The sequence below is a fragment of the Miscanthus floridulus genome, chromosome 8 (genome assembly GCF_019320115.1).
Source record: "Miscanthus floridulus cultivar M001 chromosome 8, ASM1932011v1, whole genome shotgun sequence".
Classification (NCBI taxonomy): Eukaryota; Viridiplantae; Streptophyta; class Magnoliopsida; order Poales; family Poaceae; genus Miscanthus; species Miscanthus floridulus.
The window spans coordinates 57,432,430-57,460,012 of NC_089587.1; the positions used below are offsets into that span (position 1 = coordinate 57,432,430).

Here is a 27,583-nt window from a genome sequence, read left to right on the forward strand (position 1 = left end):
TTGATTTGTTGACCCAAAAATGATATCATCAACATAGATTTGCATTACAAACAAGTCATTTCCAAGCTTTTTGGTGAAGAGAGTGGTGTCAACCTTTCCCGTCTTGAATCCCTTAGAGAGTAGGAAATCCCTCAATCTCTCATACCATGCTTTAGGTGCTTGTTTCAATCCATATAAAGCCTTTCTCAACTTGTAAACATAGTTGGGTTTCTTCTCATCTTCAAAACCGGAAGGTTACTCAACATACACAAGCTCATTGATGTACCCATTGAGAAATGCACTCTTCACATCCATTTGGTACAACTTGATGTTGTGGGCACAAGCATAGGCTAACAAGATCCTAATTGCTTCCAATCTTGCAACCGGGGCATATGTTTCTCCAAAGTCAAGACCTTCAACTTGAGTGTAACCTTGAGCCACTAATCTTGCTTTATTCCTTATTACTATCCTATCTTGATCTTGCTTATTCCAAAAGACCCACTTGATTCCTATCGCATTATGATCTTTAGGTCTCTCAACTAACTTCCATACTTGGTTTCTTATGAAGTTGTTTAGCTCTTTATGCATAGCATTCACCCAATCAACATCCTTCAAAGCTTCATCTATCTTCTTAGATTTAATGGATGACACAAATGAGAAATACTCACAAAATGAAGCCAATCTTGATCTAGTTTGCACACATCTTGAAATATCACTAATGATAGTGTCCAATGGATGATCTCTTGCAATATTGGTTGGTTGAAACACATGCACTTGATTGCTTGCATTTGATAGATCACTTGGTTGAGATGGTGAACTAGCTATTTGTTGATCTTGCACATTGCCATCACTAGTGCTTGCTTGGATTTGATTATGAGAACCACTAGCTTGCATATTTGAGTTAGAGAGCACTTGATTCTTGTCATCTTCAATATCAATCACCACTCTAGGCCTTAACTCACCAATGTCCATATTTCTCATTGCCTTGATTAATTGAGTGCCTTTTACATCATCTAGATTCTCATCTTCCTCTTAGGAACCATTTGTTTCATCAAACTCCACATCATTAACCTCCTCAAGAGTACCACTAGCCAAATTCCAAACTCTATAAGCCTTGCTAGTAGTGGAGTAACCAAGCAAGAAACCTTCATCATATTTCTTTTCAAACTTGCTCAATCTAGTGTATTTCTTCAATATGTAGCATTTACAACCAAAGACCCGAAAGTATGCTATGTTAGGCTTTCTCCCATTTAATAGCTCATAAGGTATCTTCCCCATCATGGGGTGACAATAGAGTCGATTGCTGTAATAGCAAGCCATGTTGATTGCTTCGGCCTAAAATGAATGACTCATATTATACTCATCAACATTGATCTTATCATGTCAATCAAAGTTCTATTTTTCCTTTCAACTAAGCCATTTGATTGAGGAGTGTACTAGGTCGAGAATTGATGTCTAATTCCAAATTCATCACACAACTCATCAATTCTAGTGTTCTTGAATTCACTACCATTGTCACTTCTAACTTTCTTGATGGTTGTTTCAAACTCATTGTGAATGCCCTTGACAAATGATTTGAATGTTGCAAACACATCACTCTTGTCAACAAGAAAGAATACCCATGTGTATCTAGTAAAATCATCCATAATCACAAATCCATATTTATTTCCACCAATGCTAGTGTATTATGTTGGCCCAAACAAGTCTATATGCAATAACTCATATGCTTTACTAGTGCTCATCATGCTTTTCTTAGGATGGGTGTTTCCAACTTGTTTTTCGGATTGACAAGAGCTACAAAGCTTATCCTTTTCAAACACAACATCTTTCAAGCCTCTAACCAAGTCATGCTTAACCAATCTATTCAATTATTTTATTCCAACATGACCAAACCTTCTATACCATAACCAATCCATACTAGACTTAGTGAACAAACATGTAGAAATCTAGCTTCACTAGCATTGAAATCAACCAAGTATAGATTCTCATATCTAAAGCCTTTGAAGATCAAATTAGAGCCATCTATACTTATGATCTCTACATCATCTACCCTAAATATGTATTTGAATCCAAGATTACACAATTGAGCCATGGATAGCAAATTGAAGTTCAAGCTCTCTACTAGCAACACATTGAATATGCTCATATCATTAGATATTGTAATCTTACCAAGCCCTTTGACCTTGCCTTTGCTATTGTCACCAAATGTGATACTATCAAACTCATTGCTCTTGTTTTCATTGATTGAATTGAACATTCTTGGATCATCGATCATGTGTTATGTGCACCCACTATCAAGCACTCAATGTCTTCCTCCGGCTTTATAATTTACCTACAAAAGAGGATCAATTCTTTTTAGGTACCCAAATTTACTTGGGTCCTTGAAAGTTAGTTATCAAGGTCTTTGGTACCTAAATGGCCTTCTTCTTTGGACCCACAATTGGTGTACCAATGAACTTAGCCTTCACACCATTGGCACCCTTAAAAAGCATGTAACAAGAATTAAATTTAATTAAGGATACATTAGGTAGCTTGTTCTTGTTAATCTTGCAATATTGCTCTATATGCCCAACTTACTTACATCTATTGCAAAACTGACCATTGATCTTCACAAAGCTAACTTTGGGAGTGACAAAGGCTGCCTTACCTTTCTTAGGGGTATAGCCTAATCCCTCTTTGTTGAGAGAAAACCTTTGGCTACCTAAGCACTTTAGTAAGCGGGCATCTCCACCATAGGCATTGCATAAGGCACGAGTGAGCTCATTCACCTCCTTCTTGAGGGTCTCATTTTCCACTTTTAGTGAGTTTTCACAAGTGAGACCATTACTCAAGGGTGAAGCGGAAGTGGTAGTGCTACAAGAAGTGTTAGTGGGAGCAATAAAAATAGATTCATCAATAAGATCACATGTTAGTCCCACATCACATGATATGATCACTTGCTCCTTCTTGGCTTCCTCCACTTTGACTTGCTCAATAAGAGAGGAGTGAGCCTTTTCAAGCTTAGAGTGAGCTTTGCCAAGCTTCTCATGGGCTTCCATTAGCCTCTCATGAGTAGCATTGAGCTCATCAAAGGATTGCTCAAGAAATTTTACTTTCTTGCGTAATTCTTTGCACTCCTTTCTCTTCATCTCATTGCAAGCGTGCACTTGCTCACACATGTCCAAGAGCTCCTCCTTGGCGTACTCCTCATCCTCATCATCATCATTATCATTCCTACAAGAGTCACTTTCATATTCATCATCATCACTCTCAACATAATTTATCTTGGTAGGCTTTACCATGAGACATGTCGATGGAGTGTCGAAGATGGAGAGCTTCTTATTGATGGCGATACTTGCTAGTGCTCTCTTGATAGATTTCTTGTCATCATCACTAGAGCTATCACCATCCGAGGAACCATCACTATCCCAAGTGACTACATAGCCTCCACCCTTCTTCTTCTTTTGGAAGGTCATTCTCTTCTCCTTCTTCTCCTTCTTTTTATTTTTATCTTTCTTGTGCTTTTTCTTCTCATCTTCATTATTCTCACTATTGTAGGGATAATTTGCTACAACATGATCAGGGCTCTTACAATTGTAGCATCTTCTCACATACTCTTTGCTCTTGGTGTGATCTCTTCTCTTTCTTGCACCATAGCCCTTCCTCTTCATGAATTTGCCCATCTTGCGCACAAATAGAGCCATGGCTTCATTATCAATGTCACTAAGATCATCATCATCACTTGATTCTTTCTTTGACTTGCCCTTGTTCTTGGATGATGATGAGCTAGCCTTAAATGCTACACTCTTCTTCTTCTTATCCTCTTCTTCCTTCTTGTCCTCCTTGTTATCCCCCTCCCTTTCCACATGGTATGTCTCTTGTGTCATGACATCACCTAGTACTTGGTTGGGGGTAATGTCCTTCAATCCTCCTCTTATGATGAGCAATCTCAACATCTCAAATCTTGAAGGTAAGCACATTAAGAATCGATGAGAGACATCATCATCCTTGATCTTCTCTCCCAATGCCTTCAAGTCGTTGACAATCACTTGCAAACGATGGAACATCTCTAGAATGCTCTCATCTTCCTTCATCTTGAAGTTTGTCAATTTATCCTTGAGGATATACAACTTGGCACTCTTTACCGCCGGTGTGCCCTTATAAGTTTCTTCCAATCTTTTCCACACTTCATTTGCTCTTTCACAATCCTTGATTTGCTCAAACACCTTGAAATCAATGGTATTGTATATGGTGTTGAGAGGCATAGTATTGCATTGCTTGTTGATCTTATCTTGGTTGGTGGGATCATTGGGATCAATGATAGCATAGTCATTTTCGGTCACTTCCCATACTTGATCATTGATTGAACCAAGATATATCCTCATCTTTCTCTTCCAATAATCATAGCATGTGCCATCAAAGAACGATGGTTTGTCCCCACATGGTTGAACACAACTTGAGCCATAATTTGACACTGAGGTTGTTAAGCCTTCAATCAAACGGTGACCACGGCTCTAATAACACTTGAAAGGTCCTAATATGACTAGAGGGGGTGAATAGCCTATTTAAAAATCTACAAATCAACTAGAGCAATTTGATTAGTATGACAAATAGCGTAATGCAAACTTGCTCTAGCTCTACAAGGGTTGCAAGCCACCTATCCAACAATTCTAGTTGCAATGATTACTAAGGCACCCAAACTTGCTATGTAACTACTCACTAAGAGCTTTCAATCTTGCTACTCTAAAGAGCTCAACTAGATGAATGTAAATGATAAAGCAAGCTCTCAATTCTAATTACACTAAAGAGCTTGTATCAACTAGTTTGTATGAATGTAAATAGGTGAGTGGGGTGATTATACCACCGTGTAGGGGATGAACCAATCACAAGATGAAGATTAAGCCAATCACCGGGAGAATGCAAATGACAAGAGACAACTAATTTTTCTCCCGAGGTTCACGTGCTTGCCAACACGCTAGTCCCCATTGTGTCGACCAACACTTGGTGGTTCGGCGGCTAAGAGGTGTTTTACAAACCTTGTCCACACGATAGGGCACCGCAAGAACCGACCCACAAGTGAGGTAACTCAATGACACGAGCAATTTACTAAAGTTACCTTTCGGCACTCCGCCGGGGAAGGTACAACTCCCCTCACAATCACCGGAGACGGCCATGAACAATCACCAACTCGTGCCGATCCTCCACCGTTGCACCGAGCCATCTAGGTGGTGGCAACCACCAAGAGTAACAAGTGAAATCCATAGCGCAACACGAATACCAAGTGCCTCTAGATGCAATCACTCAAGCAATACACTTGGATTCTCTCCCAATCTCACAAAGATGATCGATCAATGATGGAGATGAGTGGGAGGGCTTTGGCTAAGCTCACAAGGGGTTGCTATGTCAATGAAAATGTGTAAGAGGGTGAGCTTGAGTCAGCAATGGGGCTTAAATAGAAGCCCCAAGAAATAGAGCCGTTGGCTTAATTATTTGGCTGACAGCGCATCGACCGGATGCTCTGGTCAGAATGCACCGGACGTAGCACCGGACGCTCCGATCGTGAATACCGAACGCGTCCGGTTAGCCTACCGGACGTGTCTAGAACCAGACATGTCTAGTAGCTCCTAGACTGCCACGTGTCCTGTTCAAAATAGCATAGCCATTGCTGCCCATTCTGCCGATGGCCGAACGCACAAACACAAATGACCGGATGCTGAGCCGCCGAGTCCGGTCGAGTCCAGTAAGCCTCCAGGGCTGACCAGATGCGTTTGTTAGAAACTGACTGGACGCTGAGCCTCAGCGTCCGGTCGAGTACTGTAAGCACCCACAGATGACCGAACACGTCCGGTTGTAACACCTTGGTGTTAAGCATGCATTACCATTTCATCCCATGAGCATAATCATCATCACCTCATGCATAAGCATCATTCATGCATATCATTTTGAAAGAAATGAAGTATCATTTCATGTGGTGCTTAAGTTGATTGAAATTCATTATGTTTAAAACAATGTGAAATGCCATGCCCATGTTTGGATGCCATAGCTTCTTGTTTTGATCACTAAGATAGCTCATAAATATTTAGGATACAAATTGGAGCAAAGTTCATATTTAAATTTTTACCAAATTTTGCCTTTAAAAATAATTCTTCAAAATTAGGGTTTTGAATTAATATTGATTTTATTTTGTAATTCAAAATCTATTTGGAATTGGACTTTGCTCATAAAAGCAAAGTTGTAGATCTTGAAAAATGGAACAACTTTCATTTTTACACCAACTTTTGAAACTACTTTGAAATGGTTCAAAAATTCATTTGAATGAAAAAGGAATTGAAAATAATTAGAAAAAGAACATTTTTCCTTAAATGGGCCTTGCGCCTCGCCTTCGGCCCAGCTGCGCAAGCCGGCCCGGCCTGCTCAGCGCCGCACCCCTGCCCCCGCGCGCCGCGCCCGTCCGCCGTGCACGCGCCCGGCCATGTCAGAGCGCGCGCGCCGCGTGGCCGCCATGCGCCGGCGAGCACGCCGCGCGGCAGCCCCGGCCTACCCCGCGCCCTCCTGTCACGCGTTCACCTGCCCGACCGCGCTGCGCTCCTCCTCACTCCTCCACTTCGCTCTCTTGCCTCCGCCAGCGCTCGCATCCGCCACGCCCGCACCAGCAGCTCGCCAGAGTTGGCCGTTCCAGCTGCTCCAGCTCGCCTGAGCCATCTCCATCTTGCCCTGAGCCTCGCCTCCTCCTCGTGCACCTTATGCTCGCCTCGGTAACCCACGAGAAGCTCCCCTTCCTCAGGAATCTCTCGCTGGAGTCATGGCCGAGCTCGCCGGAGTGCTCTGCTCCGTGGACCTCGCCCCTCCATCCTCCTTCTCGCTCTCCCTTCACACGCACAAGCACCGCACGAGCTCGGTGAAGCTCCCGCGCCACCTCTCACGCCCTTTCTCGGCCAGAGATGGCCGGCCGTCGGTGTGCCGCACCACCGCACCACCATGGCCATCGGCCAGCTCGCTCTCGAGCTCCTCCAACCTTGCCGCTTGCACTATCGTGTCCGCCTTGGCCAGGTGGTCATGTTGGTGGTGACCTCGTCGCCGGCCACCTCGCCGACGGCGAGCTCACGCTGGTCAGCGCAGCCTCCCCTACCTCAGAGGCTGGCAGGTGGGGCTGGCTGACCCACGGGGGCCACTATCAGCCATAGGGGTGCACGTCTGGGTAGAAAGCCGGGTGGATCTAGCAGTTTTGAACATGGATTTTCAGAAAAGATTTAAGAAATGATTTCAGATTTCTATTTAAATGCTTTGGGAATTTATAACTTGCTCAAAATGGCTCTAAATTTGTTGAAACAAATTTTGTTGTGTTCTTTGTCACCAGATCTACATGATAAAAATATTTCATATCATTTTTAAGATAATTTAATGTAGAGCTTTATTTAATTCTTAATATTGCTGATATCTTGTAAAATGTTTAGTAAATTCTATATGTATCAGAAAAATATGATTCTAAGTTTGTTACTCTTTTTGTGTAATGTACTTTCTAGAAAAAATATATGCCATGCATGTCCTCTAGAAAAATTATGAGGTGTAGTTCAAGTGCCTTTAATGGCTAATTTTTGTTATTTTTGCTAGAGAGCAAAATTTGTATAAATCATGCATGTGATAAATTTTGTGCAGTGATTATTTACTGTGTAGAACATAGGAAAAATATTGCATCTGTTGTTTGACACTTTTCATAATACAAAGTATTTTCATGCTCATAATCCAAGCTTGTCATTTTTGTGTAGGCTATTCCACTTATCCAAATGCCATAAAAAATTAATGGTAGACTACTTAGGGTAATACTATGCTATGGTAATTTTCTAAGATTTTTCTATGCTATAAAAATAGATGTTGCTATTCCAACCTATTATTAATTAGGGTTTAATCAAATGTTGCTTTATGCATGATTAAGAAATTAGTGAAGCTTTGGTGTATCTTTGAAGCATTTAATGAGATGTGTTGACTTAGCATATTAGTAGTAGAAGAGAATGCAGTAGATGACATGTGCTTGTAGTATATGCTCTTGGATGATGTTGACTACCTTGCATGCAAGCATATTCATTGTGTTCATTTCATCCGATGCACCTTTTGCATAAGCACTTACGCACCTACATCATATAGGATCGCAAACCGAGAGCCCGGTCGTCATACCCAAGGAGCCCGAGGAGCAGCTCGAGGTGCAGCCGCAAGAAGTGACCGAAGCAGACGAGGAAGACGTTGAGGAACTTCCGGAGTGCCCCGATCACCGCCTGAGCTCCTTCGAGAGAGGCAAGCCCCGGAGCATTTTTCTCCCCGGTTTGCGATTATTAATTAATGCTTTACTTTAATGGATGCATTATGTTCGGGAGTTGTTTGCAACCGTTGCTGCATTATAGCTTGTTTACCTTTATTATACTATATCCTTGTTACCCTAGTATCCGCAGTCGAGTCAATGCTTAGCTGGCTTAGACCGGTAGAAGTCGGGTGATTTTCTGTCACCTACGAGCTATAGGTGGTTACCTGGATCTGCTTGGATAACTATGTAGTCATGGTATAACTAAGTGTTAATTTGAAGTTAAGACCGGACGGTGACTTACAAGGTTTTGGACTGTAGTGCTTTTCCGTATGTGTCGATTAAGGACCGACTGTTGTTGGGCCTCGAGTCATGTTGAACGCATGCCTTACATTTAGCTGGCCGAATAAAGTACCTTTCGACCACGAAGCTGGGAGATTATTCGGGCCGAGTAGATTGCCCGCAGCGCACTGTACCAGAGCAGGTGTGGTAGGACACGGGGGCACAATGATAAGACCAAAAGGCAGTCGGTCGGCCCCCGGGTACATGTGGTTCTTGGTAAACTCGAGATTTTTCCTGGATAGTTGACTCGGTGACCGATACCTCACTTTAGCGGGTGAGCGAGGTTTGTGTAAGGAATAAATCACCAGCTGGTTAGGAATCAATTCGAATCGCCATCGCTCCTGGATAGTGAGCACTTGACTTGAGTGACTTCATCGTAGTAATGTTGATGGAACACTTGGACAGTTATAATGAATATGACATTATGAAAGTTGTTAATGATCATTGGTTATCATTATTTGCTTGATCACATGCTTGCTCTAGTATAGGTGCAAATATAATCGACAGGTTAATAACAATTAACTTGACAATAATGCTTTTGGAAAGGTTCTTGAAATACTAAAAATGTCTCTTTTTGCAAATGAGTCAGCTACCCTACTATAAAGCCCTTCATAATCCTTGGTGTCACTTTATTTTCGGTTATGTCGGGTAAGTCTAGCTGAGTACCTTCTCATACTCAGGGTTTTATTCCCACTTGTTGCAGATGGGCAGATGTATTACGGCTACTGTATCAACTGCCTTTATCCTGCGATGGGTGATGCTTAGGACCATGGGCATGGTCATTCCTTACGTCTCGTCTAATGTTTTTGTTGGAGATGATCATTAGCTGGCACTATATTTGAACTCCGTGTGAGTGTGTGTGGTTTTGAACAAATGGCTTCCGCTACTTCTATTTGAACTCGTTTTGTAATAACTATGTTTAAACTCTGATGTACCTGTGATGCGAACTTTTATGTAATATGTGATGGTGACCGCTAAACTTATTATGATCTTGGCTGGTATGTGAGTTGGTTTGAAATCCTTCGTGATTTCACGGACTACCGGGTTATACGGGCTTAAGTTTGCTAAATCGTCTGCTCTGGCGGGTGATTTTCTTACTTAATTTCGTATAATTGGTCGGTTCTGTTATAGCTGGCATCAGAGCATGGTTAGCGTGTTACTGTTCACAAGTGTATTTAAAACAAAAAGGTGTTTGAAAAACGTGAAGTTCCAAACTAAAAAGTGTGCCAGTGGTCATACCCTTTATGCCCAGCTAAGGACTCTAGGTGGCTTAATTAAGTACTCACTTGGGGTTCTTGCATCATATTTCTCTTTCGTTGCTCATACGACGTGCTATTGTATGAGTGCCACTTGTTTGAGTGGTAGTGTATGGATCATTTGCCTCTACGCCTCGATAAGTGTGAGTTGTGAGAGCATGATCGGATACACCACCTCTAATTGTTTCATATTGCCTGTGATGGTTTCAAAATGCCATGAACATGTGTAAAGACAATGACCTTGTGAGGAACTGTGACTTTTGTTGTTCATGATTTGGTAGGAGTACTATTGCTATGTTTATGTCATTAGAAGCTCCAAGGTCATTGTCAATGCTAAGCTTGTTGAACTGAGGCAAAGTTATCTTTGTTTCCTTCTATTCTTCTTCATTCTGCAATAACGGGTGGTAACCACACCAAACTCATACATGGGCTGGGACAATGCGGCCAACCAAACAAGACCTGGAATCACCAGTTCGTACACCGAAACGGTGCAAATCGGGAACCAAACACAATGCAGGTCATCCGGTATCCTATACTCGGATACAACATAACACACCCACTTACATGCTTCCATCTTAGTTGGGAAGAGCCTACATAGGGCCCTATCTCGGATCATCGATGTCGGAGCAATCAATCACACCCTAAGTAGTGGCCGGTCTAGTGCTAGCAAGTGGTCGGTGTGCTGAATTGGAATTTGGAATCGGCTCTGAACAACCACCTGCCCGGAGACTAATTCATCGCTCCTTCCTACCCGTGCGGCCCTGACCAAGCGACCATCAAGTGAAGGTACAGTGTTTAGTAGATCCCTGTCACGGGATCCATCGTATCATCATGGATGAATACACGGCAAGAGATTAGCGCCATATTCGTTTGAGCTGGTTTGACTTATAAGCATGGTCTAAAAATACTGTTGATTGATTGGATGTGAAAGAAAAATATTATTCGTTGACTGATAAATTATGACTTATAAACCAAATACGATCGAGCGATCAAGCTGCAGGATGTAGATTTAGATCGTCGACACGCGAATGAACGATTAGACGGCCGGACAGGGCAGGGGTAGGCATGCGGCGTGCGCACGTATGGGCACGTACGAACGCGCGCATCACCGGCCGGGTCGTTACACCAACAGTTTTATTGGTGCCGGCCGGCTGATTCTTCTGTTCCGCGCGCCTGCATATGGATGGATGGGCGACAACGCCGGAGTACGACTGCACAGCACGCCAGCACGGTGGCCGGTGGCGTGCTGGCGTGCCATGGGCGGCGCGTCTCGTTAGCTGCCTCAGTGCAGCATGGCTTCTGTTCGCAGTTGCAGTGCCGCAGTGCAGTGTGTGACTGCTGGGGGTGTTGTCTGGAGCTCTGCGTACCTACAGCCATTCCATACGTTTGATGGGAACGTTTTGTAATAACTAAAGCTCACATACTTGCTTCTATATTCAGTCTCACTCTAAAAAAGGACTTGAGAAGAATGTGACTTTTAGTTCCAGAGATCGCCAACCTTGTCATGCAATCTCCATAAATCAGTTTCAGGCCTCAGAGTCAAAGGCCACACGTACACCAGCGTACGTAAATGACCTCATTCTGTACCTTATTTTCAAAGACTGACGTCTCAACGTACTCACCTCTAGAAACTTTACTTACAGAGACGGCGATACGATTATCTGACTATGTTGCTTACTCGCAATAGAAGCGATCTAGTAGAGGTGGGTTGGGCCCATTGCCGCCTCTAAAAATCTAATACGCTCATCTTTGAATTTGAACTTTTGTAGTAGTGTCTTTCCGTGTCAACCATTGTACACTATCGAGAGAAACTTACTGCCACCCATCCAACACATACAAGTTTGCGCTATCAATTATATGATGTCCCCTTCTTATATGACACCCGACATGCTATGTTTCTAGCAATTATGTTTCTTATAGGTAGAGACGTGTCATCAATATAATTAAGAGGGGAAAAAAAGGAACTAGACAAAGATGTTCGTGGTAGGTTAATTTTCACCGGTGGTTTTGTTGATGGACGGAGACAACAGAGGACTGCAGTGAAACGAACAACACAGACCCCATTCCCCTGCCAATGCAAAAGGAAGCCGAGTATTCCATCGCCACGGCCAAACAAGTCCGCGAGTGGCTACACCAATATGCCCTTGCTTGTCATGGCTATTTTTGACGTGCTTTTATAAGACAAACGTATAATAGATGTGCTTACATATTACTATATTAGTAAGTAATTAAAAAGCCTCTTTGGTGCTACACTACAACAAGATGTTTATAAAAGTTTGAAGCACCTAATTGTACCATGGCGATTAGCTTTTGCGGATGAATGCGCTTAGTGACGCAACAATATTCTTCCTTTTAGGAACTTTTATTTACGTGTTATTAGGCATCGTGCATCGTACTTGCCCTAATCAAATAGCCCGTCCGTCCGTCCGACCCACCCTAGAGGCCGGCACAAGGAAAGAGAGACACCCGACAGAGATGTCCGTCCGTAGCAGTCTCTCTGCCATTCGTCTCCCTTTTTCTTTTCTTTTCTTTTTTACAAAGCAAATATTCGCTTTAGTTGCTTATCATGGAAACACAACACGGGGAGCTTTATTTGTACGAGCAGAGCACACGGTGGTGCAGTGCACGGCACGCAGAGTGGAGCGCCCTGTTTACGGCGAGAGCCTTTGCCGGTGCCCCTGCCGTGCAAAAGCAGAGCACAAAACAAAAGCACGTCGAATGATTATGGTTAATTTTTTTTAGGGAAAAATAATCATCATTATGGTTCTGGAGACAAAGAGCAGACTGATATAGGCCCCGTTCGTTTGGAGGAATTTTGGAGGAATCTGAATGAATATGGAGGAGTTTGTGAGAAAAAAAAACACGGTTCTGGATGAAAAAAAAAGTGGATTAAGCCGGATTTAAGGGCACGCGAACGGACCATAATGCCAATGCTGCGCGGGCCCCACCTCTGCCCCCGGCAAACCGTCATGGGCCGGGCCCACAGCAAAGGCTACTGAGTCTACTACAGCCATCGCTCTCATCAGGCCCATCGAACCATGCGTGTGTGTCTCTTCGCTTTCTCTAGTCCAGCCGGTCGAAGCACGCAGCACTAACTAATTATTTATTTGTCATGACGAGATTTAAACGTTTTGTAGCCGGACTGAATTTCCCGTCGTTTTCGTAGAGTTTCAGAGATAAACATGTCGCTAATTTCCTTCAGGCATTTTTCTCTTTGTTAATTAAAGACGGCGAGAAGGGGGAGAACAAGAAGAAAGAAGATTTTTTCCCCTGGCAGAGGCAAACGAATAGACGATGATGGAGTCGCTGTGCCCAAAAGTGGGACAGCAGGATTATGGATGGGGGCAACAATGGGATAACGCAAACAAACGTGCAGTCTAGCTACCTTGCAGAGGCGTAAAGCGTGAAACAACAAAGCATGCCTGGTCCCGGAGAAAAAAAAAGGGGCGAATATTTAGGTGGCCTGGCACATTCATCCTAGCTATGGCCATAAACAAGCCCTGTTCGCTTAATCGTATCAGCTATATTTATCAGTCATGATATAGTGTTTTTCTCTCACAACAAAATAACATCAGCCGACTTATAAACCACGTAAAATATGAAACGAACAGGGTGATGGAGCAACGAACCGGTACGGTGCCAGCCGCCAACAATAATCCTGAATTGCTTGCGATCAGTCCTTATTAAACTGAATTGCTTGCGATCAGTTAGGTTTAATGCGGGCACTAATTGGCACGTTGCCATTGTTTTTTTCTTTTTCTTTTGTCGGACTAGCTTTGCTTTTGCTTTGGTTAAGTTGCTTGTGATACGTGCTTTGAGTAGGCCCGGCTTGTTTGTGCTATCCAGATTGTGTGGGATTTGTACAATCTATAGTATATAATATGCGGCTGTGGGATATACATATCTATAATTATTAATCAACAACTAAACAAACAAATCGAGGTGATCAGGGGATGGATCTGCAACTGTTTATATGTAATGATGTTTCGTGGCCTTGTGGCCCAAGCTGCCTTGCTGCCTGACGAGCGGTCGTCGAGGGAATCGCTTGGCCCGGCAATCGAGTGTGTGAATGCATGCACAGCAAGCAATGCAATAGACTGATCATCACTGATGGATGGGCATGGAAGTTATTATTATTATTATTATATAATCTGCCAATGCAAGTTTTGTCAAAGTACACAGACGTTATTCTAATCGATCGCGAAAAGCAAATAAAGTTATATATTCTACCAAATATTTTAGGTGCCAATCAATCCATGTACCAGAAAAGAAAATGGTCGGTGCAAGTTGAATGTAGGTTGCATTATATCGGAGAATCTTTCTTTAAATAAATATACTCCCTCCGTCCCATTGAGTTTGTCGCTCGGGAACCGGAATTATAAGGGGGCACGGTTTTCAAACGACAAACTCAATGGGACGAAGGGAGTATACTACTATCGTGGTTTCGCAGTGTCCAAGAGATGGACTAGTCAACAGTCAACTCTCTCTTTGGGTCTCCTTCTAAATTCTATCCGCACGCGATGGGAGAGCTAGCTTAATTTGACTAGCAAGCGACGAGGAGGATAATAAACACAAAAGCTTAACCTCTGTAACAAAACTATGGCACAACTATGTTCAAAAAAAAAAAAACTATGGCACGACTACACTTGAGGCACACGTGCATAGAGAGAATCTGCACCGTGCGTCCGTGCCTGCCATCATATTGTGACAAATGATAAGGAGCCATGTCGTTACAAATATATAGATGGGTAAAGAAAGTGAGGTTAACGTATTGGTGTGTTTGGTTTCGTGGAATCACCCCATGCTTTGCTTTATGAGGTGATGCATTATGAGTTCATCCCATGAATTTTGGTGGAATCAACCAATTCCTCGTACATGACGAACATAGCTTGTGAGGAATAAAGTGATGATGGATCAACTCATTCTATTCCACAAACCAAATACAAAAAGTGAGGAGTGAGAAGATGGACCACCTCATTCCTCAACCCAAGCACACCTTATATCACCAACTCTCGATACATTTCATTGATTCTAGGGATGAAAACGGATTGGCTGGATACGGACGGATATCACCGATATTACATTTGTTTTTATATTTCTAGTCGGATTTAGATTCGAATACGGATAGTGTCATCCATGCTGGATATGATACGATCGAATGTCGACATCATAAATATGCGATTTGAGTATTCGGATACGGATATGGTATCGGATGTTGAATATCCGGACTCGGATACGGACATATCTGAACCCTTTAAACGGATTCGGACTCAAATACGGTCGAAAAATATCCATGCCGTTTTCATCCCTAATTGTAGGGCAGTCTACAAGCCCCATGGGTAGTGGACTAGTGGCAACAAGTCTATATTTTTATACTACACTTTCAAAATTATAAGCGATGATATCATTTTATATAAATGTACGTAGTCAATACCTTTTTTTTGAATGACGACTGACGGAGTAGTTGCTTGATCATGCATCCGCACTGTTGGCTTGGCTTATAAGCCATGCTTTTTCAGCTAACGATCAATATTTTTCTCTCACAATAAATCAGCCAACAATACTTTTAGCCATGGCTTATCAGTAGCGAACATGACCAATCGTTCTGGCGTGCCACGCACACCTTTAGTTCGTTGAGACGGTACTACTATTTTGTCGCTATTCAATCACCCTAGCTACATTTTTTTTTTGCAAAGAAAGAAAAAGAAAGAAAGAAAAAGAACGTGCTATGCGTGGGGTGCATCATATACGTGCACTGGTTGGGGCTGGGGCTGTGTCTGACGTGGACTGGACGGGAACAGCCACGGCGGGCGTGTACGTGCCGGATCATATCAGTACAGTACACGATCCCAGCCCTAGGCCCGCACTAGGGGTGGGTGCTGTCAGCTGTGGTGGTGATTGGCCGGTGAATCGGTCCCCCACCAGCCCGCATGGTTGCAGCCTAGGTGCGTGCAGATACGTACGTGGCAGTGGCAGTGCTTTGTTTGGCTACGTTTCCAGGCTGTGATGCTGACTAGTAGCTACTGCATGCATGTCTCTGCTGCTGGGGTTTTTTTTTTTGGTGAGAGTCTCTGCTGGTATTAGGAGTACGCTGTATGTACGTAGCGGTCGTATACGGTGGCTGGTGGACCGTACGTGTGGTCCGTATGGATCGGATGTGATGATGGACCAGCCTCGCGCCGCGTGCCCACAAATCCATCAGATTCCGCCCGCGCGCGCGCGCGTCCTCTTCTCCGATTCGCCGCCGTTCGTCGTCGTCCGAGCTCCGTCGTGAGCGCTGAGCGGGCGCGCACCTGCCTGCCTACAGCATTCGGCTGCTTGTAAAAGCAGAGGCGGCGGCGGCTGCACGCACCCCATGGACCATGGTGCATGCCCGGCCCGGCCGTCTGTCTGTCTGTGGACGTCCCATGGCATGGCCGTGACGACTGACGATGTGCTGACGAATAATTGCCGATCGGTACGAGCAATGCTGCTGGTGCTGGATCATCAGAACGTGTAGTAGCAGTACTCCTACTAAAGCCTCCTTTGGCACGGCTCATCCAAAACGGTTTCACCGATGAAACCAAAGCCGGTGAAGCCAGAAAAACTGGTTTTTCTCGGCTTCTAGTTCATTTTAACCCTGTCTTACAAAACGACTTCACGCTACAGTGCCTCGATTTACGCAAAATAAATGAAGCCAAAGCCGAGCAGTAGCAGCATGAGCAGCGCCGTCAGCCATGGGCATGCAGCAGCACTGCTGCTGCTGCCGCCGCTGCCCTGCTGGTGTGCTAGCTGTAGCGCAGCAGGCGAGCAGTGGCCTGCTGCTGGTCAAGGCCAGCTCGTGCGCCCAGCGGAGCAGCACGTGGGTGGGTGGGCGCCCGTACGTGCCGGTGGCCGGGCCAGGTCCCAGCCTCCCAGGGGTGGGTGCGTGCGCGCGTACGTGGCTGGCACGTGAACAGTAGTCAGGCCGGCACGACGCATGCATACATGCACGCGCCCGATCCGACCCCGACCGACCCGACGGCCAGCCCAGCTACTACTGCCCGGCCCGCTACCGCTAGCTACAGCCTACAGTGGTAGACTGCTCGTGCTAGGCGACGACGGCCGGAGCGAGCGAGGTCCGGGAGCGGGAGGGATCAGCTGTGGACACACGCCGGCGCCTCCCAGTTCGATCCTCTGCCGGTGCCGGCTCGCCTGCCCGCGCCGCCGGTTGCAAGCGACGAGGACAAAGAGGATCGATCGTCACTCTGGAACCAATGGGCCACGGTGGATTGCCGGACCGGAATGTCCAAACGCAATTTGTTTCCTATATATTGGTGTCTAATAGCCCATCTACGTTTCGGCAAAACATGTACATTAATGGTCTTATTAGAACATCTCCAATAGTTTCTAAAAAAAAAGAACACCTCCAATAGTTTCAAAAAAAAATGTAACTTAATTGGGGTTTTCGAGATCCAAAATAGAAGGGAGCATATTTCTTTGATTTTTTAAAACAAAATATAATATCTCACTACTAAAAGTTAGAGGGCCATTTTATAGGGAATCTCGGGTTATTTCTAAATCGTCCCAGTCATTTATATACTTTCGTTCTCTTTTATGCGTTTGCATTGGGAACCCTGTCCTACTTTCCCACATCCTTTCCCCTCCAGATTGGTTGATCCATACGCGTGCGTATATTTCCACGCAATTCGATGGTAAGCATGTATATTTCCACGCCTCTGGATTGCCTATATTGCTCGGCACGGTGTTCAAAAGGATTTAGGCCTTTTGTCGGGAAGATGGTAAGCCCAATGAAGACACAGTTCAAGGCTACACAAACCGTCTACAAGTTTGTTACCGGTGTACAAAAATTGGTGGGATATGTTGTGTGTGTGTGGTGTGGGGTGGGGTGGGGGGGGGGGGGGGGGGCAGGGGCCCTACCAGCCCCCTGGCTCCGCCACTGGTAGGACTTGTTGGCGAAGGTTTCTTCGCCTCTTTGTTATTGCTGGTGTTCTTACGGCTATGTTGGTTTGTGCTCTTGTTGTAGAGAGTGTGTTTTTTATTGATATAATTGTCTGGTTGTCTTTGTAGTGGTTGTTTATATATATATGTAACCCCTTCCAGAGGACATTGTTTGTCTAGTTTGGGATTTTTTTATTAATATAATCGTACCTCTCCTACCTAGTTCGTTTAAAAAAGTTATAAAGTCCGTTTGCAAGTGTTTGTTTTTTAAGGAGAATAAACTCTGTTTTTAAGAAAGCAAGGTAGCAGGGGATGCGAGTTCCAAAGTATCATACAAACAAGAAGCTAAACATTCAAACAAAAATTCAATGACATCAGTTGGCGCCACACAGCTAGGTTTGAACTTCTTCATCCAGCTCATGATGCCATCCTTCACTTGAACCAGCTTCTCCCTATCCTCTACCTTTAACAGAATACTCCATTCCTGCATCAGAGTTAAGGCAACATAGATAATACTAGGTCAGCGCTGGGCTGTGGAGGAAGATTCCAAGGATTAAAAAAGTGGTAGATGTGGCAGGTTTCAATTTCTGCGGCACCACTTCAGTAGTACTTTTCAGCGAACGAACAAGTGTTTTCCTCTCATAACAAATCAGCATAAGCATCAGCATAAATAAATTTCAGGCGAAACGAACAGGACCATAGAGAACAAGATTTACAAAGACGGTTGCATTTGTCTGTCTAGTTTTTTAAGGTGGTTTCTATTTTACCAAATGGCTAAATTAGAGAATTTGCAATCTATTTATTACAACTTAAAAGCATGATACCAATAGGACTGCGAAGTCCACAGCTCTAGGATCGCAATCATCTCAACCTTACAATCACATCCCTTGAATCAGAAGTGACCATGGTGGCATAGACCGTTATTTCGAAAGCAAAAACAACAACAACAACAACGGGTTTAACATTTCATGAGATGCGAAGAATTGTATGTTAACTTATGTGTGGCATGAGGGCCAATCAAGAGTCCCATCATCCGCAAAACACAACTGCATTTCAACGCTACTTACCTGACATCCGGATGCATCGAACGCAGGCCCACATCTCACTAAAAGCAGTACACCGCTCACCTTCCCTCTCTTATCCATTCTCTGTTCACCAGAACTGCTAATCCGACGCTGTGCCACGCCCCCATCCCTGCCGCCCCACATTCGTCCCCGTGGTGCCGTCCTGCTCCTCCAGCTACTCCAACCTCCGCAAGGGCGGTCTCCATCCGCTCCCTGTCCTCCTCGCCGATCTTCCCTGCCATGTCGCCGTCGTCCCTGAACCGTGGCGCGGAACACGGTAGAGAGGCCTACGGCGGAGGTGTACTGATGGGTCGTTCTCTCAACGTCTCCCCTGACACGAGCTTACTTGCCTACCACAGTTTTCAACAGGTAGGCCATGGTCACCTGATGACGCGCGTGTTTCAAGTGTTTTGAGGTGTTTCAGACGTATGTTTAAAGTGTTTCATCGAAGTGTTTCAAATGTTGCAATGGCTATATGCGCATGTTGCAAGCATATGTTTTATGTTGTAAACATATGTTTCAAGTGTTTCAGTTGTTTCAGACGTATGTTTCATGTGTTTCATCTGGATGTTGCAGAAGTATATCTAGATGTTGCATAACATGCATGTTTCAAGCGCAAGTTTTCAAGTGTTTTGGCCGTTTCATACGTATGTTACAAGTGTTTTATCTGGATATTGCAAAAGTAGATCTGGATGTTGCATATGTTGCTATAGCTATACACACATGTTTTATTTGTTTTCAGACGTATGTTTTAAGTGTTTCATCTAAATATTTCAAAAGTAGATGTGGAGGAGCACATATTGCAGTGGAGCCCGTGGCTTGCGGACAGTAGCCTACTGCTGCTGTTGGGTGCCGCCATGGGTCACCATGTGGCGTGCATACGTAAGCAGGCAGGTGACCGAGACCGGTCTCATTTACATGCGGGCGCGTGATACGGAGCAGGCTTCCTGTGGGCACACGTGACGGAGGAGACACAGGAGCTGTGTCCATATGGAACGAGCTCAGGTGGTCCCCGCGTACGCCTGGGCGCAAGCAAGCAAACCGCGTGGGCGCACATGACTGAGGTGGTGCAGGAGCTGCGTCCAAATGCGCCATCCATTCGGACGTCCGAGCGTTAGCCCTTCCGTTTTCTTTTGCTAAGATAGCAACATTTGATATTTTTCCGTTTTATTTGAAGGATAAAATTGTGGATTCTGCAATCTTTCTGTACGAACCATTTTGAGCAACTCGGCTAACGTCTGAAACAAAAACACCAAAGCAACTTGGATAACGAGTAGCAAAGCTCCAGGCCCCCCAACATGTGGAGATGTAAACAGCTGCCATGGCCTGAATATGGATCACTTACACGGGATTTGAAAATTCACTGTGATGTGTATCCCCAGCCCCAATTCCAGCTTGATAATACCTCTATAACAAGCACCCTGTTCGCTTATCATATCAGCCATGATACAATATTTTTCTTTCACGACAAAACAACATATGCCGGCTTATAAGCCACAGAAACGATAAGCAAACAGGGTGAAGAGGGATGCAAGGGAAAACAGATGGAATGCTGACCTAGTGTGTATATGAGATTGACAACATTGTAAGGCACAATTTGAAAGATGGGTGAAAGTGCACAGGCATATATATATATATATATATATATATATATATATATATATATATATATATATATATATATATATATATATATATATATATATATATACTTGCTATACCTCTGGTAAACTGTTAAGCTGCTGCGGTACAGATAAACTGTACAATTCATGATTACACAGATCACAATCACAGGGCACGAACCTGCGGACGAAAAACAGCATGACAATTCTTTTTTACACATAACATCATATATTTTATTCTTCATTCACACGTTTGAGCAAAATAATACAGCTATGAACATATCGAATGTGGTGCTGAAAACATTAGTCATGTGGATTTGGATTGGCAAGCATTGATCACCAGAAAGGATGCAATCTCATACCGTTCAGAATGAATGGAACTAGTGCAAATATGCCCTGCAAAAAGAACTCTGTTACAATTTTACAACCAATTAAAACATAAATAAGAAGAAAGTAATATAGTTCTTGAATCAAAGGTTGTCAATAGCATGACATGGCCTAGTGCAGATTTGGCATAGGCTATGAATGTTCCATTGAAACCCACTTTTTTTTTAAAAAAAAGGAATTAAGTACTCCCTTCACTCCAAATTGAAAGTCGTTCTAGCATTTGTAGATACGTAGCTTTTACTATGGGTGTATTTGGTTTTATTTCTCTAATAAGCCTGGCTAGAATAATAATTGAGGCTAGCCTAAGCCTGTCCAAGTCAATGCAACAGGATCCGTGTTTGGTTGTCATATGCTAGCTCAACCTGTATTTGTTAGATCTTTTTCGTCTTGGTTGTCTCCCTTCATCATCACTCACTGGTGCTATGAGGTTGCCTCCTCTCCAATTGCTTACATCTCAGATCTCTCTCTCTCTCTCTCTCTCTCTCTCTCTCTCTCTGTATGCGTCCGCCAAGACATCTGCCTGCCTTCCTCCTCTCCAATTGCTTGCATCTCCGAGGCTCTGTCTCTGCTTCATTTTTCTCCATGACCTGCTATCCTCATCTCTGAACCCAGCCAAGGTGCTAGTAATCTCCCTCCCAATTTCTCTTGCCTTCTATGTTCTTCCTCAAATCAGAGCACAAGTCACACATCATCCACTACCTAGTGAGCTTGCGATGCACAGGGTGCATGGGCCGTGGTCGCCAACGAGGTAGAGGGCGCATCAGCACTGGCAGGCTCGACCCGGCCACTATTGATGTGCTGCTGGTGGAGTTACCCACACAGCCATGGTGCGGATCTCATCCCCATGGCGCAGGCGCACCTGCAGTCATAACCCTTCAGCGAACAAGCTGCTGGAGTGCATCCTCCATAGCCAGGATCTCAGTGTGGGTAGCGCCCTCGTGGAGGTTTGGTGCAGAACATCTTGGCACCGCCGCCGCTAGTGACAGCTGCCGTAGGCATCACAACGAGAGGGAGGTGACAGAATCCTTCTGAGTTCTGACCATTAGCACAAGCCAGGCTTCCTAGAAACAGCCGACTCTCTTATCCCCAGCAAGCCTGGCCAAAGGGTACCTCTTGCACTAGGTAAAGCCTGGCAAGGAGCATGGAACAGGTAACCAAACAATCTTATGGTGCTTTTGGCAATCACTCCCTATGTATCTACTAGAAATATTTATATCTTGGTACATAGCAAAAGCTATGCACCTATAAAAGCCAGACTTACAATTTGGAACAGAGAGGGTACATCATAAAACACATGTAGCCTAATAGTACTGCAGACTGGAGTCATACCAAGCATTCAACTAGGAACATAACAGGAACACCCAGATATTAACAATTCAACATCAAGGAAGATACCAGTTATGCTTATGATGAATACTATCAGTTTTATCCAAACCCACTAGTAACAAGAGATACCCATTGATCTTTTGCCTCTCTTGACCTAGTGCACGGGTACCTATAATGGCAGCTAACACCCAGCAACAGTACAGGTGGTGTATTTTAATTGTAGGACGCAAGAGCACAAAATTATATCAACGCATAAGCATATTTATCACACATACAACAATGACTAGAGAACAATTCAGCATGAAGAACATGTAAGAACTCTTTTTTTGTTATTTAGTTTAGCAAATGGGGTACTTACAGCAACGGTGCATGCAATCAATCCAGGCTTCTCTCTGTGGTCCAAAGCAACAAAGAATAGAAGGAACGCGCCAGCATACCAGGGGATTGCCGCCAAGAAGAACCCCAATAAGAACCTTCAATAGAATACAGAAGCTAAGTTTGTATGGTGGAGACATTGTATTTTAGAATTTTTTTTTTTGCAAAAATAAAGGATAAATGTTGCACATGAGCAGATTTACTGCAAGAGACGATAGACTTGCACAAATTCATACAGAACTAAACTAGTGATGCCACAAAGTATCACACCAACTATGCCATGTGGGGTCGGCAGACAGCAGTACTCCCATAGGCACAAGCACACCAACGCACCGAACGAGTTGGACGCGCGGCCGAGCACGCCAAACGCCATGAGGGCCAATCTTTGGGCCTTAATTCTAGGACAGATTAGCTCTCAGTTTGTTAGCCCTTGGGGTGTCCACTTAATTGTATGAGGTATGAGACAAAGGTAGGGCACAGGGGGGAAAAACTTCGCCCCGATCCTGACCACGAGTACCACCTACGTAGTCGGGGTGCGCTGCCGCTACTACCTGTGCCCCAACCACGCCACAACATCTTAGTATCAGGTTGGACATGAAACCAATCTGGACTTCCGTATCCTCGCTCGACGCTAAGGTCGACAGCAACTCACAAGCCATTCAACGCCTAGAAACAATGGTCGCCACTGCCATAAACCTTGTCCTCGGGCAGCCGCACCTAGACGGGCGAGCACCACAAATGTAAAACATGACAGAACACCTCACGTCCAAAAAATGCTTATATGGCCCAGCTCCACACATGGAATGGGTCTGCATACGCGTAGCACCTCTCTTACACTTTTCTACTCGCTTCATGTAAAATGGTTAACTCGGAAGTGCTACGTTTGGAATCACAAGGATTATAAGCCGGTACTAAACCCACTAACTACAACTCCTCATATGACACATGGGCCAACAACTCAACTACTAACGGGCCCAGTTTGGTCACACAGGCATGCGGGTTTGGGTGCTCCTCGGAGCTGTTTGACAAAATGCTTAGATGGGGGATGTTGCCCAGTTTGGTCATGCACAATACTCTTCCTGATGCATGCTGGTACCAGGGTGTTGTGGCCAAGGCTCAGGAGGTGTGGGATCAGGTGGCTACTCAAAGATCAGCAATTTGTACATGATTGAATTTTTCAATTTTTGTACATCCTCAGCAGCTGATGGTTCAGAGATTGATCATGTGATCTGTACTTCATATTATCTAAAAATGAGAGTTGTATGGTGTCTCCATATATCAATTGGGTTGGGTGGAGCACGTTGATGTGGACAGCAGGTTGGTGCACAACATCTATGCTACGGGTGAACTCAGGGCTCGCCTTCGGTGCACTGGTTGGATGGAATGCTGGATCGCCAGTGCGAGCGCCTTGCCAGCGTCGTCATGGCCAGCAGCATTCCAACAAAGTGATATCGGTGGTAATCTCTATATAGTCTATGGCATGGATTAACATGTACCATTTTCTCTCTATCCAATTGAATCCCTAAAAGATTTCAGATCCTTATGAAAAATCATTTGTTGCAGTGGTGCCTAGCACGGAGGGAAGGAAGAGCATGCTGAAGCTGGCTGAGAGGATGGTGATGAGCTTTTGCAGTGGTGTCAAACACCCAATGACCCAAAAGCAGAGGGGAGGGAACCATGGTGTTTCTGCTATAACAGAGATTTGGTATCTCATTCTAACTTTTAGTTTTAGCTTGCAAAGTTCTAAACAAACCTTGTGTCATCTTCTCTGTGTTTTTTTTATTTTATTTTTTCAGTCAAAATTGACGAGGTGTACTCAACGACCTCCCTACCAACAGTGGTGTCAATTGAGATTGTTGGCACCTCCATCCACTATGTGTTGTTGCTGGGAGGCAAAGCACCAGCCTTGCTGCTGGGACACAAAGCACGTCCAAGCCTGCACCACGCAGGAGCAACAGAGAGATGACAGCTCCAAAGGTGGAACCATGCTGGCCAACATATATGGTGCAGGCCTTAGGGTCTGCGTTCACAAGGTCATTGTCCATGCATAGTAGTTCTTGGATTGGGTTACCTAATTTTTTATCCAGTTATGTGATTAGGAGCAGCTATCTCTGCTTGTGCTTGCAAGTGCGTGATATAAATTTTGTTTTCCTCCTACACCATTTCTCCTTCCTAAAAATTGCTTCTTGCAAAAGAAGGAAGCTTTGGATTGTATAGTTCAGTACATGTTACACATCTATTTTAAGCGTCATTGCATCTACTACTAGCTAGAATCTAAAGACATAACATTTAATTTGATGCTAAAGAGATCTTCATTCAGATTAGCACACATTGGTCATTGGCTGAAATAAATTATCATGCAAATCAGTAACTAGGAGAGAAAGAATTGACATCTACATCAAACAAAGCTGAACCATCCTCTCATACCATATAGTGAGGCATAGTTCCATTATTTCGTTTGCATGTAGCAACACACAGGCAAAGACCTATAAAGCTTGATTCGTCAATGATTTATATGTCTTTCAATTCTCTCTCCTGCAGAGGCTGACAAGTTCTTTAAAATTCAAAGGGACTTGGATGAAAGCAAGATTATTCGGGTGAGTAACTTTATGTTTGTTGAATTCAAAGGGGCAAACATGTTTGCATTACATGTTTACATTTTAAACATGTTGCTCCTCAAGAAACAATCAGGGACTCAGAAAGTAGGAAGTTTTAAGTCTAACCATCCTTTAGACATAGTGATTTGCATTGGGTTCAATCCTGGCGCTGTCACATACTTCTCAGATATTCCCTCCTGCAAGAGTGTATCTTGAGGAAGCTCATGATTTTTTTTTAATAAAAATTAACATTTAAACCTTGCAGGAGGATTTCAGTATTATCTTTTGCTAAAAGGGTAGACCCAGTGCCGGAGGCTCCCACATGAGTGGGGTCCGGGGAAGGGAAAAACTGAGGCAAGCATTCCCCCCGCAAAATCTGCGGAGAGGCTGCTTCGAACCCGCGACCTTCAGTATTATCTTTTGCTACTTATATAAATTATTATTCTTCCTGAAAGGACTCTTAACACATTGATATTTGATTATCTTAGCAACTGAAAGCCTACATGACATTGCCTAGCTTCAAAAGTACTTCATGTCTCCCTTTAGCATAGATTAGAGTAACCATCAGAGACATCAAGGCCCGATCAGTTTTTACCAAGTCCTTCTGACATCTCTGCCTGACTTTTCTCTCTGCTTTCTACCAGTCCTTTCTACAAGTACTAATTAATATGATCTTCTTCTGTATTAGGAGCTTCCGGCCATTGAAGCAAATAAACAAGTATTCAAAGTAAAATTGGATCTATAGGAATTTATTTAATTTGCTAATGTTGATGCCTACTTTTTTTGTTTACTCTGTTTGGCCAGATGGACCAGCGACTAGGAACATTGGATAAAACTGAGTTGCTGCTGTGAGGCAGAACCAGTGATGAGGTTTGGGGCTGAGAGCAGTTGATGGGCTTGAGCAGAATAGGAGGTTGGAGGATGCACTTCAGTTGTTCGATAGAATGCTTGGGGCAGACCTGTGATGCTATTTGGCAGCAACGGCTCTCAAGTTATGTGATTACCTTAGACCAATGATTATCTGTACTATAACTCCATTGTACTAATCAAGACTCCATATTTACATTTGTTCACATCAAAATTTGAATTATATTTTTAGTGTTCATGCTCCGTGAAAACTGTAATATTGATGATTGGCTAAGAAAATGGAATGTTATGAATATCATACTCGAAGTATGGCGTTCAAACTCAAATTTTCATGTTATTATTTTTTCCCGTTCCAACCCAACGGTATGATACTTGTTAAAAAGCACAATTCTCACCCAATTACCATTTGACCCTCTAGGCAACTAGGACTCTAAGCTCCAATTCTCCTTCCCACCAACCTCCCACTTCCACGAAACGAACCAAAAATTTCTCTTAACTCCAAACTCCCGTTCCCTCGTTCCAGTTGCCCCCAACCAAACGTCAATTGCCCCAAACAAACATGCCGCACAGCATTAGCTCGATCCATGTCTCCTTGGTACATAGAGCACTCACAGAAACCAGCCGACGCCGACGCCGCAGAACGGTAGGGGCGGCTCTCGGACGGGGACGCCCTCCACGAAGACCTGCTGCTGGACGGCGCACGGGAAGGCGACGAAGCCCTGGCCGCCGCCGAACCCTGAGCGCCAACGAAGACACAGAAGCATCGATCGAGTCATATCTCAAAACCAGAAGGGGCGAGAATCGAGGATAATGGCGCCGGGACGGGGAGCAACCACCGATCGGAGAGGCATGGTAGTCATGGCAGGCGGCGCCTACGACTGGCGGAGGCGTCGGCTGAAACGGCGGGGGAAAGGTACCGTAGCCGTGATGGTATCGGAGAGGGTTCGCGGCGGGAGCCCAAGGGGATGGGGATGGGGATGGGGATGAGGATTGGGACTGCGACGGGAGCTTTGTGGTGGTGGGGTGCTTCGCCTCTTGCATCGCCTCAGTGGTGGAAGCCGAGACTGGAGATGTAGGATCTGGAGGGGGAGGGGAGGTTTGCGCGCGGTGGATTCGTGGACACGACGGGGATCGCCGGGTTTGGAGGAAGAATCTGTGACGTGCTGGCCTGGCCTGCTGGCGTTGACCGGGTTTGGACTTTGGAGGAAGAATCCCAGTCGTAAAAGCCGGATATAGGGCTTGTTTAGCACCAAAGATTCAGTAAGTAAAAAATTAGACAAAACTATTGTTATAAATTTGGTAAGCTGTAAGTTCCGATAGTAAACTAAATACTAGTTAAAATCATAGTTTGTTAAATTATTGACATGGCAAATTTTAAAAGCAAACCAATTAAACCTATAATTATCATGTTCGTATGGATTTGTTTGGCTTATAAATCATAATTGAAAGTACCGTTGGCTGATTTGGCGTGAGAGAAAAATATTATTCGTTGGCTGATAAATTATGACTTATAAGCCAAATACGACTAAGTGAACAGGCTGAATATACTCTTGAAAAAAGTGGTGAGATCACTTTA

At 44.2% G+C, this 27,583-nt stretch overlaps 1 protein-coding gene and 1 long non-coding RNA gene across 4 annotated transcripts; one reads left to right on the plus strand and one right to left on the minus strand.

The window, feature by feature from the left end:
• Nucleotides 1–20,550: 20,550 nt before the first annotated feature.
• Nucleotides 20,551–27,194, minus strand: LOC136476448 (large ribosomal subunit protein eL20z-like). Of its 2 annotated transcripts, none has more exons than XM_066474278.1 (4): nt 26,844–27,194; nt 26,620–26,743; nt 22,527–22,641; nt 20,551–20,851 (listed from the first exon to the last, which is right to left on the minus strand). In XM_066474278.1, the coding sequence occupies exons 1-4, from the start codon at nt 27,046–27,048 to the stop codon at nt 20,792–20,794; spliced, it is 504 nt and encodes a 167-aa protein (XP_066330375.1). In that variant the 5' UTR covers nt 27,049–27,194; the 3' UTR covers nt 20,551–20,791. The 2 variants fall into 2 exon arrangements, with proteins under 2 accessions (XP_066330375.1, XP_066330374.1); XM_066474277.1 differs by having other exon boundaries at nt 26,841–27,194.
• LOC136476449 (uncharacterized) lies at nt 22,657–26,613 on the plus strand. Of its 2 annotated transcripts, XR_010763584.1 has the most exons (5): nt 22,657–24,000; nt 24,107–24,248; nt 24,340–24,576; nt 25,085–25,140; nt 25,945–26,613. It is a non-coding gene; the product is annotated as an uncharacterized lncRNA (long non-coding RNA). The 2 variants fall into 2 exon arrangements; XR_010763583.1 differs by having other exon boundaries at nt 22,657–24,248.
• Nucleotides 27,195–27,583: the final 389 nt, after the last annotated feature.

Bases quoted from the DNA above. Each gene is read 5' to 3' on its own strand.
- LOC136476448 (XM_066474277.1), bottom strand. From the start codon at position 27,048: ATGCAAGAGGCGAAGCACCCCACCACCACAAAGCTCCCGTCGCAGTCC. The intron at 26,744-26,840 runs GTTGCTCCCCGT...GTTGGCGCTCAG, and splicing joins CCATGCCTCTCCGATCGGTG to GGTTCGGCGGCGGCCAGGGC. The intron at 22,642-26,619 runs GTGAGTGCTCTA...ATTCTATTGAAG, and splicing joins GTCGGCGTCGGCTGGTTTCT to GTTCTTATTGGGGTTCTTCT.